The sequence below is a fragment of the Trichosurus vulpecula genome, chromosome 4 (genome assembly GCF_011100635.1).
Source record: "Trichosurus vulpecula isolate mTriVul1 chromosome 4, mTriVul1.pri, whole genome shotgun sequence".
NCBI lineage: Eukaryota > Metazoa > Chordata > Mammalia > Diprotodontia > Phalangeridae > Trichosurus > Trichosurus vulpecula.
In genome coordinates, this window is record NC_050576.1 from 425,611,670 (window position 1) to 425,626,741 (window position 15,072).

At 40.0% G+C, this 15,072-nt stretch overlaps 1 protein-coding gene across 1 annotated transcript; it reads right to left on the minus strand.

Moving 5' to 3' along the window:
• Positions 1-753: 753 nt before the first annotated feature.
• LOC118847371 (zinc finger protein with KRAB and SCAN domains 3-like) lies at positions 754-9,764 on the minus strand. Its single transcript, XM_036755822.1, has 5 exons — positions 9,339-9,764; positions 8,875-9,025; positions 7,964-8,046; positions 6,791-6,917; positions 754-1,520 (listed from the first exon to the last, which is right to left on the minus strand). The coding sequence occupies exons 1-5, from the start codon at positions 9,762-9,764 to the stop codon at positions 754-756; spliced, it is 1,554 nt and encodes a 517-aa protein (XP_036611717.1).
• Between the last annotated feature and the right edge of the window lie 5,308 nt (positions 9,765-15,072).

Consider the following 15,072-nt stretch of genomic DNA (forward strand, 5'->3'; position numbering starts at 1 on the left):
GCACCACATTTTAGGAAAGTCATTGATAAGCTAGAGCAGGGGTGGGGAAATGGGGCCTCAAAGCCACATGTGGCTCTCTACGTAAGTGTGGCCATTTAACTAAATCCAAACTTCACAGAACAAATCCCTTCAATAAAAGGATTTGTTCTATGAAGCTCGGATTCAGTCAAAGTGCCACACTCGAGGACCTAGAAGGCCACATGTGGGTTCCAGGCTGCAGGTTCCTCACCCATGAGCTAGAGTGTCAAGAGGGCAACCAAGATGGTGAAGATCATTTCATATGAAGGTCATCTGAAAGAACTTGGTGTTAAACCTTGAGAAGAAAAGATACAGCTTTCTAAGTATTTGAAAAGTTTTTTCATGGAAAAGGGATCAGACTTTTTCTATTTGGTCCATGAATATAGTTATGAGTAGAAGCTGCAAGAGGTGGATTTTAGTCTTAGTGAAGGAAGAATTTCCTGATAACTAGAGCTATCCAAAAGTGGAGTGAGGAGGTAGTCAGTTCTAATCACCTGAAATCTTTAAGCAAAATTTGGATGGCCATTGGTCAGATATTCTGTAGAAGAGATTTTTGTTCAAGACTGAGGTCTTTTGAATTCTGATTCTATAATTACAGATACTCTGCGGTGGCATTTCAAAATACTTTCAACTCTAGTGTTTACTAAACTTGTTATGCTGGTAGAGGCTTTTGTCTATTGTGGCTTCTTTGATATTTAATAAGATAGGAATTCTGATTAAAAGCTCTTCAATACACTAAAGTTTTTCTCCTGCATGGATTCTCTGATGTTCAACAAAACCTGTGACCCCAGTAAAATTTTTCTCACATGCCAAACATTTATATACTTCTTGTCCTTCAAGATTTCCCCATTGGGTTTCTACCTCTTCCTTACCTGCACAGGCCTCCCTATGCTCAGGATCATGAAAAAGTCTATTACCAATGTGGATTCTCTGATGTCTGAGAAGATGTGAACTCCGCCTGAAAGCTTTTCCACATTTACTACACTGATAAGGTTTCTCCCCAGTATGGATTCTGTGATGTTCAAGAAGGCTGCAGCTCTGACTGAAAGTTTTCCCACAGTCATCACATTCATAGGGTTTCTCCCCTGTGTGGACTCTCTGATGTTTAATAAGATCTGAGCTGTGACTGAAGGCTTTCCCACATTCTTCACACTCATAAGGTTTTTCTCCAGTGTGGATTCTCTGGTGTATAACAAGGGCTGAACTCCCAATGAAGGCTTTCCCACATGCCTCACACTCATAAGGTTTTTCACCAGTGTGGATTCTCCTGTGCTTACTCAAACCTGAACTTTGAGCAAAACACTTCCCACATTCATCACATTTATATTGTCTTCTTCCAGTAGTGTTTCTCTGTTTTTTTTCTAACCTGCTTTCTTGTTCACAAGACTCTCCACCCTCTAGACCCCTGGGAACTTCTCCACTAAGTTGGCAAGATGGGTGTAATTCCTCAGGAAGTTCTTGTTTTTGAACCATTTCTCTGATATCCATCCTTAGTTCACCATCTGAAACAATAAATACAACCTCAAATGTCAATATGGCATGCCAGCAACAATGTAAAACAGAACTAAGAACCTTGGTCTTAAACTGGGTTTGCATTACATCTTTGCCACTTGATTTCTGTGTTACCCTTCCTAAGTCTCAAGTTCCTTCACATATGAAATGAGGATAATAAATGAGAATAATAATACTTATACTACCTAACATTTATACTGCCCTTCACAGAGTACTGTGAGGGTGTTTTATAAAGGTGAACTGTGGTGCTAGGATGTGCAATAAATGTGAGCTACTATAATAATAAGAAAAAAAATCTGTGGGAGAGTGAAGAATATAGATCTTTAAGATTTACTAAGAATACAGAGCTTGTATCTTCCTGTATCATTCCATCTTGAGGCTGAAGATGTAACTGAGAGATTCAGCAGAATACTAGATAAGAAGCTTAGGTATGACAGAGCCTGGTCAACTATAAAAAATATTACACACTATAGAAAGTAATAGGGAATGGAAATCCCAGAAAGAAAACCCCATGCAAAGAATAAATATGGAGAGCTAATAAGGATTAGAGAAAGAGAGCAGTCTCCTTTTCTAGATCACCCATCCATGTCTTATCCCTATATATAGTTAATGGTTTGACCTGGGCCCTCTCCTCTCATTACCCTCCATGAGCTCAATTAACCAGCATATGCAGATGACTCCCAAGATGTGTGCATCTAGTCCTAGTCTTTCTCCTTTACTCAAGCCCATTACCAAATGCCTATTGGATATCTCTAAACAAATGTACCGTATACATCCGAAACTCAATACATCCAAAATAGAAGTCATCTTTCCCTCACAGACATTCTCTGCTCCTTCCTAACTTCCCCTTTTCTGCTAAAGGCACCACCACCCTCAAGGACATCCACCATAGCACACTATATCCATCAGTGGAACACACCTACCACAGCACATTTGCTGTGTCTTGTGAATCCTTTGCATCTATCTCCTTCTCTCCATTCATACAGCAAGCACCCTAGTTCAGGTGCTCATCATTTATAGCCTAAACCAGAGGTGCCAAATACACAGTGCCGTCCCCCAAATTAAAATGCAATTGGGAGATATTTAGCAAAATAAACAAAAATGAAATAGAATGTAATGTTAATATGTGGTTCTCTAAGTCAATGTGCAGATGGCAGGGAATCTTATGTATGGTTTAGAGGACCTCATTTCTATTTGAGTTTGATACCACTGGCCTAGACCACTGAAATAATCTAAAAGAGCACTGTTCTTGCTACCTCCAATTTCCTTCCCCTCCAATCCACTCTCCAAATAACTGTAAAATTAATATCCCTAAATAATAGGTCTGACCACATCACATCCTCTGCTGAAGAAGCTCAATTTGCCTTTCCAATAAAATATAAATTGTTTGTCTTTCACAATCTTGCTCTAGCTTTTATTACTCTCCTTCATGCACTTTATGTTCTAGCCCAATAACTTATTGCTCCCCATACATGGTATTGTATCTCTTAGTGCCTTTGGACAAGCTGTTTCCCACCTCTGTGATGTACTTTTACCTCCATCTTCACTTCATATAATCCCTAGCTTCATTCAAGGTTCAGCTCAAGTGAAATCTATGCTAATCAACGCTTATTTAGTGTCCTCCACCCTAGAAATGATTCTATTTGCCTTGTGTATATTTTATATATGTTTTTCTAGGTATATGTTATTTCCCCTCAATAGATTGTAAACTTGAAGGCAGAGACTATTTTGTTTCTGTCTCTGTATCCCTGGCACCAAGAACAGTGCCAGACATATAGTCAATGATTAATAAATGCTTACTGAATGAATGAAAGAAAAAGGTAAACAGGTAATTTTTTCTGACATTGAAAAGAAGAAATAGCAAAGAAAGGGATTCAGACAACACATAAGAAAACTGTGCATTCCTTTTAGGGGGCAGAGCCAAGATGGCAGCTGGAAAGCAGGGACTTGCCTAAAGCTCTCCTCCAGGACCTTCCGAACACCTATAAAAATGGCTCTGAACAAGTCAGAACCCATGAAATAGCACAGGGAAGCAGGGCTCCAGCCCAGGACAACCTGGATGGTCGCTGGGTAAGGTCTACTGCACCGTGCTGTGAGTGAGGTGGAGCACAGCCCAGTGTGGGCTGCCCCTGGACCAACCAGACCAGGAGCTGGGTGGAACAGGCCCTAGCACCCTGAATCAGTGAGCCGTGGCAGTCACCAGACTTCTCAACCCACAAACACCAAACACAACAGAGAAGGTTAGTGGGAAAAGCTGTGGAGGACAGAGTGAAAGGAGTTCACTGTGGGCCACCACCCCTGGGGCAGCAGAGGTGGTGCAGCTCTGAGAGTGCTTACAGAGCTACAGGTGCAGTTGCTTCCAGCCCCAGGCCCACCTGGTGGGAGGAATTAAGTGGTGGATCAAAGCAGGAGTGCAGAGCCTGCTTAGATCTGAGATAGGTCTGGACTGCCAGTTCTTGGGGGATGAGGAGTGCTGCTGTGGCAGAGCTTGCTGTGTAGAAATAGCTCTGAAAACAACAGCATAGCCCCTCAAGCTTGGGACAAAGTACTCTCTACTCTACAAGCAGTCATAGCCTGGCAAAAAGCTCAAGGGTCAAGTAGTTGACTGGGAACATGGCCAGGCAGCAAAAATGGACTCACATTCAGACTCAGACTTTGGAATCTTTCTTTGGTGACAAAGAAGACCAAAACACACAGCCAGAAGAAGTCAACAAAGTCAAAGAGCCTACAGCAAAAGCCTCCAATAAAAACATGAACTGGTCTGAGGCCATGGAAGAGCTCAAAAAGGATTTGGAAAAGCAAGTTAGAGAAGTAGAGGAAAAATTGGGAAGAGAAATGAGAATGATGCGAGAAAACCATGAAAAACAAGTCAATGACTTACTAAAGGAAACCAAAAAAAATACTGAAGAAAATAACACCTTAAAAAATAGACTAACTCAAATGGCAAAAGAGCTCCAAAAAGCCAAGGAGGAGAAGAATGCCTTGAAAGGCAGAATTAGCCAAATGGAAAAGGAGGTCCAAAAGACCACTGAAGAAAACACCACCTTAAAAATTGGATTGAGCAAGTGGAAGCTAGTGACTTGATGAGAAATCAAGATATTATAAAACAGAACCAAAGGAATGAAAAAATGGAAGACAATGTGAAGTATCTCATTGGAAAAACCACTGACCTGGAGAATAGATCCAGGAGAGAGAATTTAAAATTTAAAAATTACTGGACTACCTGAAAGCCATGATCATCTTTCAAGAAATTATCAAGAACTGCCCTGATATTCTAGAGACAGTGGGTAAAATAGAAATTGAAAGAATCCACTGATCGCCTCCTGAAAAAGATCCCAAAAAGAAAACTCCTAGGAATATTGTCACTAAATTCCAGAGCTCCCAGATCAAGGAGAAAATACTGCAAGCAGCCAGAAAGAAACAATTTGAGTATTGTAGAAACACAATCAGGATAACACAAGATCTAGCATTTTCTACATTAAGGGATGGAAGGGCTTGGAATATGATATTCCAGAGGTCAATGGAGCTAGGATTAAAACCAAGAATCACCTACCCAGCAAAACTGAGTATCATGCTCCAAGGCAAAATATGGATTTTCAATAAAACAGAGGACTTTAAAGCTTTCTCAAGTGAAAAGACCAGAGCTGAATAGAAAATTTGACTTTCAAACACAAGAATCAAGAGAAGCATGTAAAAGTAAACAAGAAAGAGAAATCATAAGGGACTTACTAAAGGTGAACTGTTTTGTTTACATTCCTACATGGAAAGATGATGTGTATGATTCATGAGACCTCAGTCTTAGGGTAGCTGAAGGGAATATATATATATATATATATATATATATATATAGATAGATAGATATATATATATATATATATATATATATATATACACACACACACACACATAATATATGTATACATATACATAATATATATGTGTGTGTGCATATGTATATATATACACATACATATATATGTGTGTGTGTAGTATATATATATGTATATGTATATGTATATGTATGTGTGTATATATATACACACATATATAGACAGGGCTCAGGGTGAGTAGAATATGAAAGGATGATATCTAAAAAATATAAAATAAAATTGAGGAAGGAGAGAGGAATATTTTGAGAGGAGAAAGGGAGAGATAGAATGGGGTAAATTATCTCACATAAAAGTGGCAAGAAAAAGCAGTTCATTGGAAGGGAAGAAGGGGCAGGTGAGGGGGAATGAGTGAATCTTGCTCTCATCAGATTTGACCTGAAAAGGGAATAACATACACACTCAATTGGATATCTTATCCCACAGGAAAGAAGGAAGAAGGAGATAAAAAAGGGGGGATGATAGAAGGGAGGACAGAAAGAGGGAGGAGGTAATCAAAAGCAAATACTTTTGAAAAGGGACAGGATCAAGGGAGAAAATTGAATAAAGGGGAACTGGATAGGAAGGAGCAAAATATAGTTAGTCTTTCACAACATGAGTATTGTGGAAGGGTTTTGCATAATGCTGAATTGCTTGTCTTCTTAGGGAGGGTGGGTGGGGAGGGAAGAGGGGAGAAAATTTGGAACTCAAAGTTTTAAAAGCAGATGTTCAAAAAAAAAAACGTTCTTACATGCAACTAGGCAATAAGATATACAGGCAATGGGGCATAGAAATCTATCTTGCCCCACAAGAAAGTAAGGGGAAAGGGGATGGGGGGGAGTGGAGTGACAGAAGGGAGGGCTGACTGGGAAATGGGGCAATCAGAATATATGCCATCTTGCAGTACGGGAGGATAGATATGGGGAGAAAATTTGTAATTCAAATCTTGTGGAAATCAGTGCTGCAAACTAAAAATATTAAATAAATAAATAATAATTTAAAAAAAGAAAACTGTGAATTTCTAAATTTGTGAAGGTCAGCATTTGACACAACCAAGTTGCTGTCAGTTTCTACAAAAATGAAACAGTGGTAAGAAGAATTCTGGACTAGATGCAAGAGACCTAGATTCTAATTCTAGCTCTGTCACTAATGCCACTACAATTATGACCAAGGCATTTAACCTTTAAGCACTTAGATTAAATTCTCTTTAAAGTTCTTTCTAGGTCTAAAATTCTATGCTTTGAAGGCATCATCTCAAAGTTCTCTTTCTATACTAGTCATCCCTACAAGTGAGAGATTCATAATTTAACTCATAGAAGGCCCCATAGCTTCTAACAATGTTCCAAGTCAAGAAACAAAATCTAAATAAAGACTAATTCTCCATAAGTTCTTACCCAAGGAGACCATGTACCCAAAATCCTCCTGAATGTCACCTCTACAGAGGTTCATTTCAGATGGCCCCAGCTGCCCCCACTCCTCAGGGGTCAGAGACAAGATTTTATCTTCCATCTTCAGCAACCTCTGAAACAAAAGGAAATCTCCAGTTAATTTCTACTGTTCAATTGCTGAGATCTACTGAGAATGCTATGAAGGAAAACAAGCTTAGAAATAAAGCTGCAAATATTTTACCAAAGAGCAGAATAATCATCTTTATCAAGAAAACAAAATCAATAGTCTTTAAAGGAAGGGAATGAATGAGATGTGATCTTATCATAAACAGTAAATATCTAGAACAAGTATTTCCATCTATGCATAATATACGGCAGAGAATTAAGAAAACAAAGTACTGTAGTGATAAGAATTGTGGAGATCTCAAGGAGGACAAAGAAAACTAGATAAAAAAACAGGAACAGACCTAAGAATTTAACATAGAAAATGCCATAGAATTAATAACAGTCCAGGGAAGATGGAAAAGATCAAGTATGAAGATAAAGGTAGAGATATGGACAAAAGGGAAAATAACCTCTTATGCAACCCTGAATTTAAAGGATATATAAAAGATATTTTTTCAATTGAATATTTTTAAGGATAATATTGTTGGTGTTGTTGTTTGGTCATTTTTGATCTTGTCTGTTTCTTAATCACCCCATTTGGAATTTTCTTGGCAAAGACATTGGAGTGGCTTGCCATTTCCTTCTCCAGATCATTTTACAGATGAGGAAACTGAAGTAAAATAGGGTTAGGTGACTTGCCTAGGTATCACATAGCTAGTAAGTGTCTGAGGCCATATTTAAACTCAGGAAGATGAGTCTTTCTGACTGCAGCTCTGGCACTCTCCACTACACCACGTAGAAGCCCAAGGCTAATATAGGTATAAATTAAAAGAAAAAAGAAAGGCATTAAGTAGGCAAAACTATTTGGTTTAGAGTTTAAGAAAGATGGTGATTAAGAAGTTTGGGCATCTATAGTCTAAATCTGAATGGTTCTTGCATCAGGGCCAAAGAACTTGGGCTAAGTTTCCTTGCAGGGAGTTTACTGAACAAGTTCTAGAATAAAGGGAGAAGACAAGACGATAATTAGGCAGCAGCCCTGGGGTGTCTGTGAGGACATCTGGGGCTGTAGCTCACCTGAAGCCTCGGAGTAGGAAGCACAACTGCTGCTTCCAGATCTCTATAACTCTCTTTTGGGAAGCAGGCAGGAACTTGGAGAGCTATGAAAAAAGAAAGGAGTCTCGATTGAGACCAGGTCTGCCATGTAGCCTCCCTTCATTGTGGAAATAGGAATTCTTAATCTATACATTACATATCTACATCCATACGGTATGTTCAAAAGCCTGATTTCTATTCCTGTCATTCTTAAGGCCTAAAACAAATATTTCAAAATATTTCATTTACTTTATCTACATTATACACCTAGTGTGTGGTACCGCAAGTACTTTCTAGAAGTGGCCTTAAGGATGGTGTGGAATCTGGGGAAGGAAATAGGAAAAAAGGAAGACACTTCCAGGTAGCTGCCACATGATAACCACAGACATGTAATAACAGATAATAATAATAATACCAGTAATAATAATAACATGCAATAATCAGATTATACCATAAATGCCTTATGGAAGGAGATATCCTAGAATGTTGATTTTTCATGGAGTCTCTTCAACTATGGGAGGAGGAAGGAGTGTTTTTACTAGAGGTCGCATGGAAAAGACATTGAATGATTTCTACACTGAGCCTAAGAGGTTAGTTAGGTTAACTTCATGGTAGTCAAACTGCACACTCAGGACTAACAGAAAATTCTGACCAATATTGTCCACATCATAATTCTTGTACTATTTTATTATTCAGACTTATAAAAGAATAATTTTTAAAAATATCACTACCATTTCAGTGTATATAGTAAATCTCTGAAAGACACTCAAATCGACAATGAGTCTAAAGAAGTGTATTTGTGATTGTCTCTGTTACTCTATTAAGAATATCTCTTCATCAAAAGGGTACCTCTTTTCAGTTTTTGGGAGACCTCAGAGGACCCTAACACTCACCTCTCTCTTGGAGGGAGTGGAGTTCCTTAGATTCACACTTAAGGTTGGTCTCCACAGGCTGGAGCTGTATACTCCACTGGGATTCCTGCGCTGAGCTCAGAGGAGTCATCTTGTTCCAGAGCCCTTCCTTTCCCTGTATACTGGCTGGGACCTGGAGGCAAGCAATTAGGTACATTTTTGCTTCTGAGGGAATCACTGTGAGACCTAGAAATAACGCCTCAGAAAAAAACAGCACTGGCATAAAATGAGACAGGAGGAGACTGCCTCAGGGACACAATTCATTATAACCTTAATACAAACACAACTATAACAAGTTTTTCTCAACCACTAAACTAATCTCTCACTCATTCAGGCTTTGAAATTACCCCTTTAACCCGCCTTACTTTCCCAGAAGGCTGATATAACTATATTAGTATAAACTAGTAGAGTAGCACTTTTATTAACAAATCACCTTTCCTTTTTACCTGCTGTCTTGATTCATCAAACTCCTTTTCCAAATCTTCCAACAGGCTCACGGCCTCCTCTCCAGTCTCCGGATGATGGTTCAGAACCCAGGACTGCAGCTCCTCAGGTAGGATACTCAAGAATTGTTCCAGCACCAGCATTTCCAGGATCTGTTCTTTTGTACAACTTTCTGGCCTCAGCCATTGACAGCAAAGTTCCCTGAGCTGACTCAGAGCCTCCCTAGGACCAGGGGTATCTTGGTAGCAAAAATTCCTGAAGCGATGCCTAGACATCTCCCAGTTGGAGGGACTGCTTCTGTGTAGACTAGATTTCCCTATATGGTTAGGCTCTTCCTCTTCTTCCATCTTCACTGCCAGAAGTCCTAACTGTTCTTTAGGAGCCTGGTTGTCCAAGAAGGCTGCAGCATCCCTGGATCCTGTAGCCATTCTGAGTTGGAATAGTTCCCCTAATGGAGGCTCACTCCAGCGGGGTTTTTGCTTTTTCAGGGAATTCCTGAAGGATGAGAAATCATTACAGATTCATGAAAAAGTCTGCTAAAAACTACTTTATGTACATGTTAATGGAGGCCCAGTCAGCAGTAAGGAATCACTGAAAGTTGCATTACAGTTGAGAAAGATAACAGGGAATATGATACAGACTTAGAGAGGAATAACACTGAATGAATGACTGAATGAATGACTGCACCTTTGTTATAATTATGTTGATAAGAACAAGGCATAGTGAAGCTGGATTCTGACGAGATTCCATTAGAACAAACAGGTGCTGTTGTAATGCAACGGTTGTATCTATGATTGCGCAGTATGAATCTAAGAAGAGTTGTTTTTAACAGATGATAGTTTCTGAGATAAGGATAGAGAAGAAAATCAATCTATACAAATTATGAACCTGAAAGCACGAATAACATTGCCTTACATGCTTACGACCAGGAATAAGTAAAAAAAAAAAAAGTTTTAGAAAAGAGCTGCCCCCAGCTTTGACATGTATAGAACTAAACTGGTTAGGGTAGTTCTTGTGTTTTACATAAAACCGTAATTTAAGTCATTCGCCTTGCTACAAGATGACTAAGTGCAAGCCAGTAAGTACTTTTATGAAGAGTTTAGACCCAGGCATGATTTGGCAAAAGGCTTTATAAAGTCTTATCAATGAGTTTCTATTGTAATGTAACCCCAAGAAAACGCATGAAGAAAATTAGGAAGAAACATTTAGCCGGAGCAAGCGAGGAGCTAACAGAAACGTTAACGGGAAAACAGCTCCAGTTTTTCAAGCTACCAGGCTCTGAGGACCCCCCCGGGGGCGGGGGGGGCTCCTCCGGGCACAAAAGGTGCACCTGCTTCGGGACGCAGGTCCCCAGCAAAGCCCTGGAGCTCCCTTCGGCTCCTCCACTGATGCAGGAAAATGGATTCCTTCTAGCCAGGTCTCCATCCACCAAGTCCAGGGAAGGTACCCTGGCACCGGAGCCGGGCCCAGCGCGTAGGAGGCGCCAGGGAGAGAAGGCCACTGGGCTAGGCAGGGGGCGGGAGCGACCCCTCCCACCAGGCGCCTTCACGTGACGACAAAGCTCCTTCGTTCCCCAGAGTCCGAGTGTTTTCTTTGCTCTCTCCTTCTTCGTCCCTCGCCGGGTGTCTACACGGAGTGTGGGGCTGGCCGTGGCGACGGGAAGCCGCGCGGACCTAGCCCCGGAATCCCCCGAGTGCATCTCCCGCCCGCCCCGCTCACCTGGATAGCCTGAGGCTGGCCCGTGCGGCCGTGAAGAATGAAGGAAGAAATGCCGGGTTGAAGCACTACGTGACCAAGACCAAAGAAACCCACACGCGGAACTCCCGGAGCGGGCTCAGCGGGGCCGAAGCGAGGGAACCCAAGCACTTCCGGGCCACGCTAGCACCCCAGTCTCGGTGATTTTCTCTCATTCTTGACCTCAAAATTAACCCGTGAGGGCTTACTCCTAGGGTGCCTTCGTGGCACTGTGCTAGAACCTGGAAAACGCCCCTGATTCGGGAGTTCCCCCTTGCTACTGAGAGCCAATTCTTAAATTTTTTTTTAGTTTATCAGTTCTTAAATTTTTAATGTGAGAATTTACATCTCGGGAAATGGGCAAATACTTAGGGTTTGATTTTTTGTTTTGTCGATTGTTTAGACTTAAGAAAATTATGGAGAATGATGTATTAATAATGCAGATTAAACTTAGAACAACTTCCTCTGTACTTTTATTTTTCCCGGAGAGGTTATTGTTATACATTTCTACCAGCACACCCCATAGTGAACTGCTAGATTCCAAGTTGTGACATGTGGGAAATTTTAGATACTTTAGTCTGAAAATGAAAATAATTGGGCTTAAAGATAGGGCTTGTCAGTGAGGATTTTTAGTTCTAGTCATGTAAATCTCCAGTGATTAACTGAAACAATAAATAGATCATCTCTTATCCACGGGTGATATCAAAAGATGAGGAAAAAATGCAACAGGTTTACTACAGTACATGAGGATATAAACAGATCATCTCTGTGTTCCTTTCTTACAGTTTCTGGAAACTCCTTTGGAATCAAAGGAACTGGATTCAAATTCTGCCTCTTGGTATTTTTACTACCTGTATGTCTGTGGAAGAGTCACTTAACCTCCTTATGCCTCAGTTGCCTCAAATGCAAAATAGGGAGTTGGACTAGATGGCCTCTGAGGTCCCTTCTGGCTCCAGATCTGTGATTCTGTGTTCCTTTGTTTTTTAGATAGCTGTATAATGGTATCACCTTACACAAAAAAGGATGAGGAGAGTCCAGTAAGGTACCCAAGCTAAGGAGGAGAAGTGACTGTCATGGCAGGGGAAAGTTTTATGGCCAAAGTTCACAGTAAAGGTGGAGGTACTGCAACCTGAGATTTAAGGTTATCCAGTGGGGCTGGGCCATCAATGAATGACTGAGAGTAGAACATGGGAAATGAAGAGGGCCCCATCAGAATGGGACTGAGCAAAGAAGAAGGCAAAGAAGATGACTTGAGCAGGAAATTTCAAGTAAAGGGAGATAGTAAGGAATTGAGTAAATTTGGAAAATGAAAAGGAAGATACGGCGTAGCTTAGTTTTCAATTGTGACCAACTCTTCATGACCCTTTGTGGGGGGCGGTTTCTTGGCAAAGATACTGGAATGGTTTGACATTTCCTTCTCCAGCTCATTTTACTGATGAAGAAACTGAGGCAAACAGGGTTAAGTGACTTGCCCAGGGTCACACAGCTAGTAAATGTCTGAGGACACATTTGAATTCAAGTCTTCCTGACTCCAGGCCCAACATCCTATCCACTGTTCCACCTAGCTGCCCCTAGGATAGGGTAGTGATGTCCATATTCATAGGAAAGAAAGACTAGGGTAAATAGGAACATGATAGCTAAAGACTTGGAGACTGTAAGAAAGGTGATAGGAGAAAGATCAGTATAAGTATAATATCTAGGGCTTTTTCACATGTGTCATCCCTTGAATAACTTACCCCACATTCACGATTTTTGGTGAGTGAGTCCATATCCACTGCCTTGTTTACTTTTTCTCTAGTCACCCAGAGGACAAAAGTAGTTCAATGAAAGATCATTGTAAGATCTGCCATAAAACATTCCTGTTAGGAGCAAGCCTATTTCAGGCCACTTTCCTTTAGTTCAAGTTCAGTGTTAGAACTAAAAGAAGCGCTCATAGGTCATACAATAGTTAACAAATGGAGTTTTGCTTAGGCATAGCATAGAAAGGATATTCAATGAGGATGCTCAAGTACTTAGCCTGAGTAGATACAGTTCTCTTCATCTCCATATAGAAAAAAATCTGGTCAGCGTGGCAGAGTGTGGTAACAACAGTCTTAGTACCTCCTAAGTCTAAAAGGCCCTAAATCCACACAAGTGGGCCTTTTTATGTCCTTAGGTGACCAGGAAGTCATATCTATATGAACATAAGCTGCATCAGGCTATGGCTTGAGTTTGTTCTCCTGGACGGTCAAGTCCCAGGGATAGTTTTATCATCTTTCGGGGAAAAACTAGCTTAACCCATGCTGAGTGGGGTGGGGCAGAAGAGGGAACCCTGGTAGACAGTGGTCCTATCACAGTTTTCCTCACATAAGCCAGACAGAATGCCCACAACCAAGATTAGCCCTTTTCTTTTTCACTCCTCTGTCTACAGAGGAAGCAAAATCTTTTGTTAGAGAGTTAAGATATTCTTAGATGCTCCCAAAATGTTTTCTGGATGCAAATGAATTGGAGCCAAAGCAAAAAGTAAGCTAAGGAAGTCATTGTCATACCTGAGTAAAAAAGCATTGAAGCGCTTGCTAAATTCTGGGGAGACAAAAAAATAAAGAAGTAAAGACAGTCCTTGCTCTAAAGGAGCTTAGATTCTAATAGAGAGGCACTTTAGTCCAGAAAGTTAAAGGGATGGTGAGTGGGGCTCTAGGAGAGTAGTTCTATTCCCATTCAGGAAGCATTTCACAGTTGATTTAATCATGATTCATAGTGCCAAGCTGTGTAGCAAGGTGTTGCAGTGGATAGAGTTCCAGGCCTTGAGTCAGGAAGACTCATCTTTCTGAGTTCAAATCTGACCTCCAACACTTACTAGCTGTGTGACCCTGGACAAGTCACTTAACCCTGTTTGCCTCAGTTCCTCATTTGTGAAATGAGCTAGAGAAGGAAATGGCAAACCGCTCCACTATCTTTGCAAAGAAAACCCCAAATGGAATCACAAATCACTTCATCCATCTATCAGTGTAGCATTTTATACTAATCACATTCAAAAACCAGTATAGAGGAGCAATTATACTTTTAAATTCTTATTTATGCAGTTTCTAAGTAATGCCAAATATCAACTGTATTATTTTCCATTAAGGTCTGATCTAGCCATAACGGGTCAAACATCACATTTATCTCACATTAAATGATATAATGTAATTTAGCTTTAGGACAAACTCAAATAAAGTCTGGATTTATAATCATAAAGGCCATTATTCAGAATCTCAATCTGGGTCATTAATTGCCAGCACCTCAAATCCCAGAGCCCACTTCTTTCATTTAGCTCCATTCCAAAGATTTATGGTGATAGTCTCACATTTTCATTTCCTTCTTAAAGTATTTCAGCATTTAAAAAAAAATCTTCAAACCCTAATTTGAAAATTTGCAGCAAATATGTTATATTTCAGTTACAAATTTAGACTCTAACTAATACCATAAATTTCTACAAACTAGAAAAAAATATTTCCTTTCTTGTCTATCTTTTGTCTCTCTAAACCCCAGTCTGTCCAGGGCTAAAATGACAGAAAGAAGATAGCTTGCAGGTTTTATCTTTCTTTCTTTTAGGAGAGTTTAGCATGAGATTACAGAAAATTGAGAAATCTGTTTTAAATATGAAACTTCATTAATCCTCCTCACCATTCTAAATTATCTGGCTGCAAGTTTTTTGTTTGCTTGTTTGTTTTTTTAACAGAAGTCTTTATTTCCTTAGAAATCTCCAAGGTAGCAGAATCTACAAACAATATTAAACACTTATATAAGACAAAGGTTTTCCTGAAAAGTTCATAGGGAAGGTTGAAGAGTAGAAAAGAGGTTTCCCTACTGTTGAAGTATGAATGTTCAACCCACAAATGCCCAATCCTGAACAATAGTTTATTTGACTGATACATGACTTGAACTTCCCTCATTAATCTAAGGTCCTTCTAAATAAATGGGTGTAATACTGATATTGGTTTATCAAGGTCACTCAATCAATTAAAGTGGTATCAGGATAAG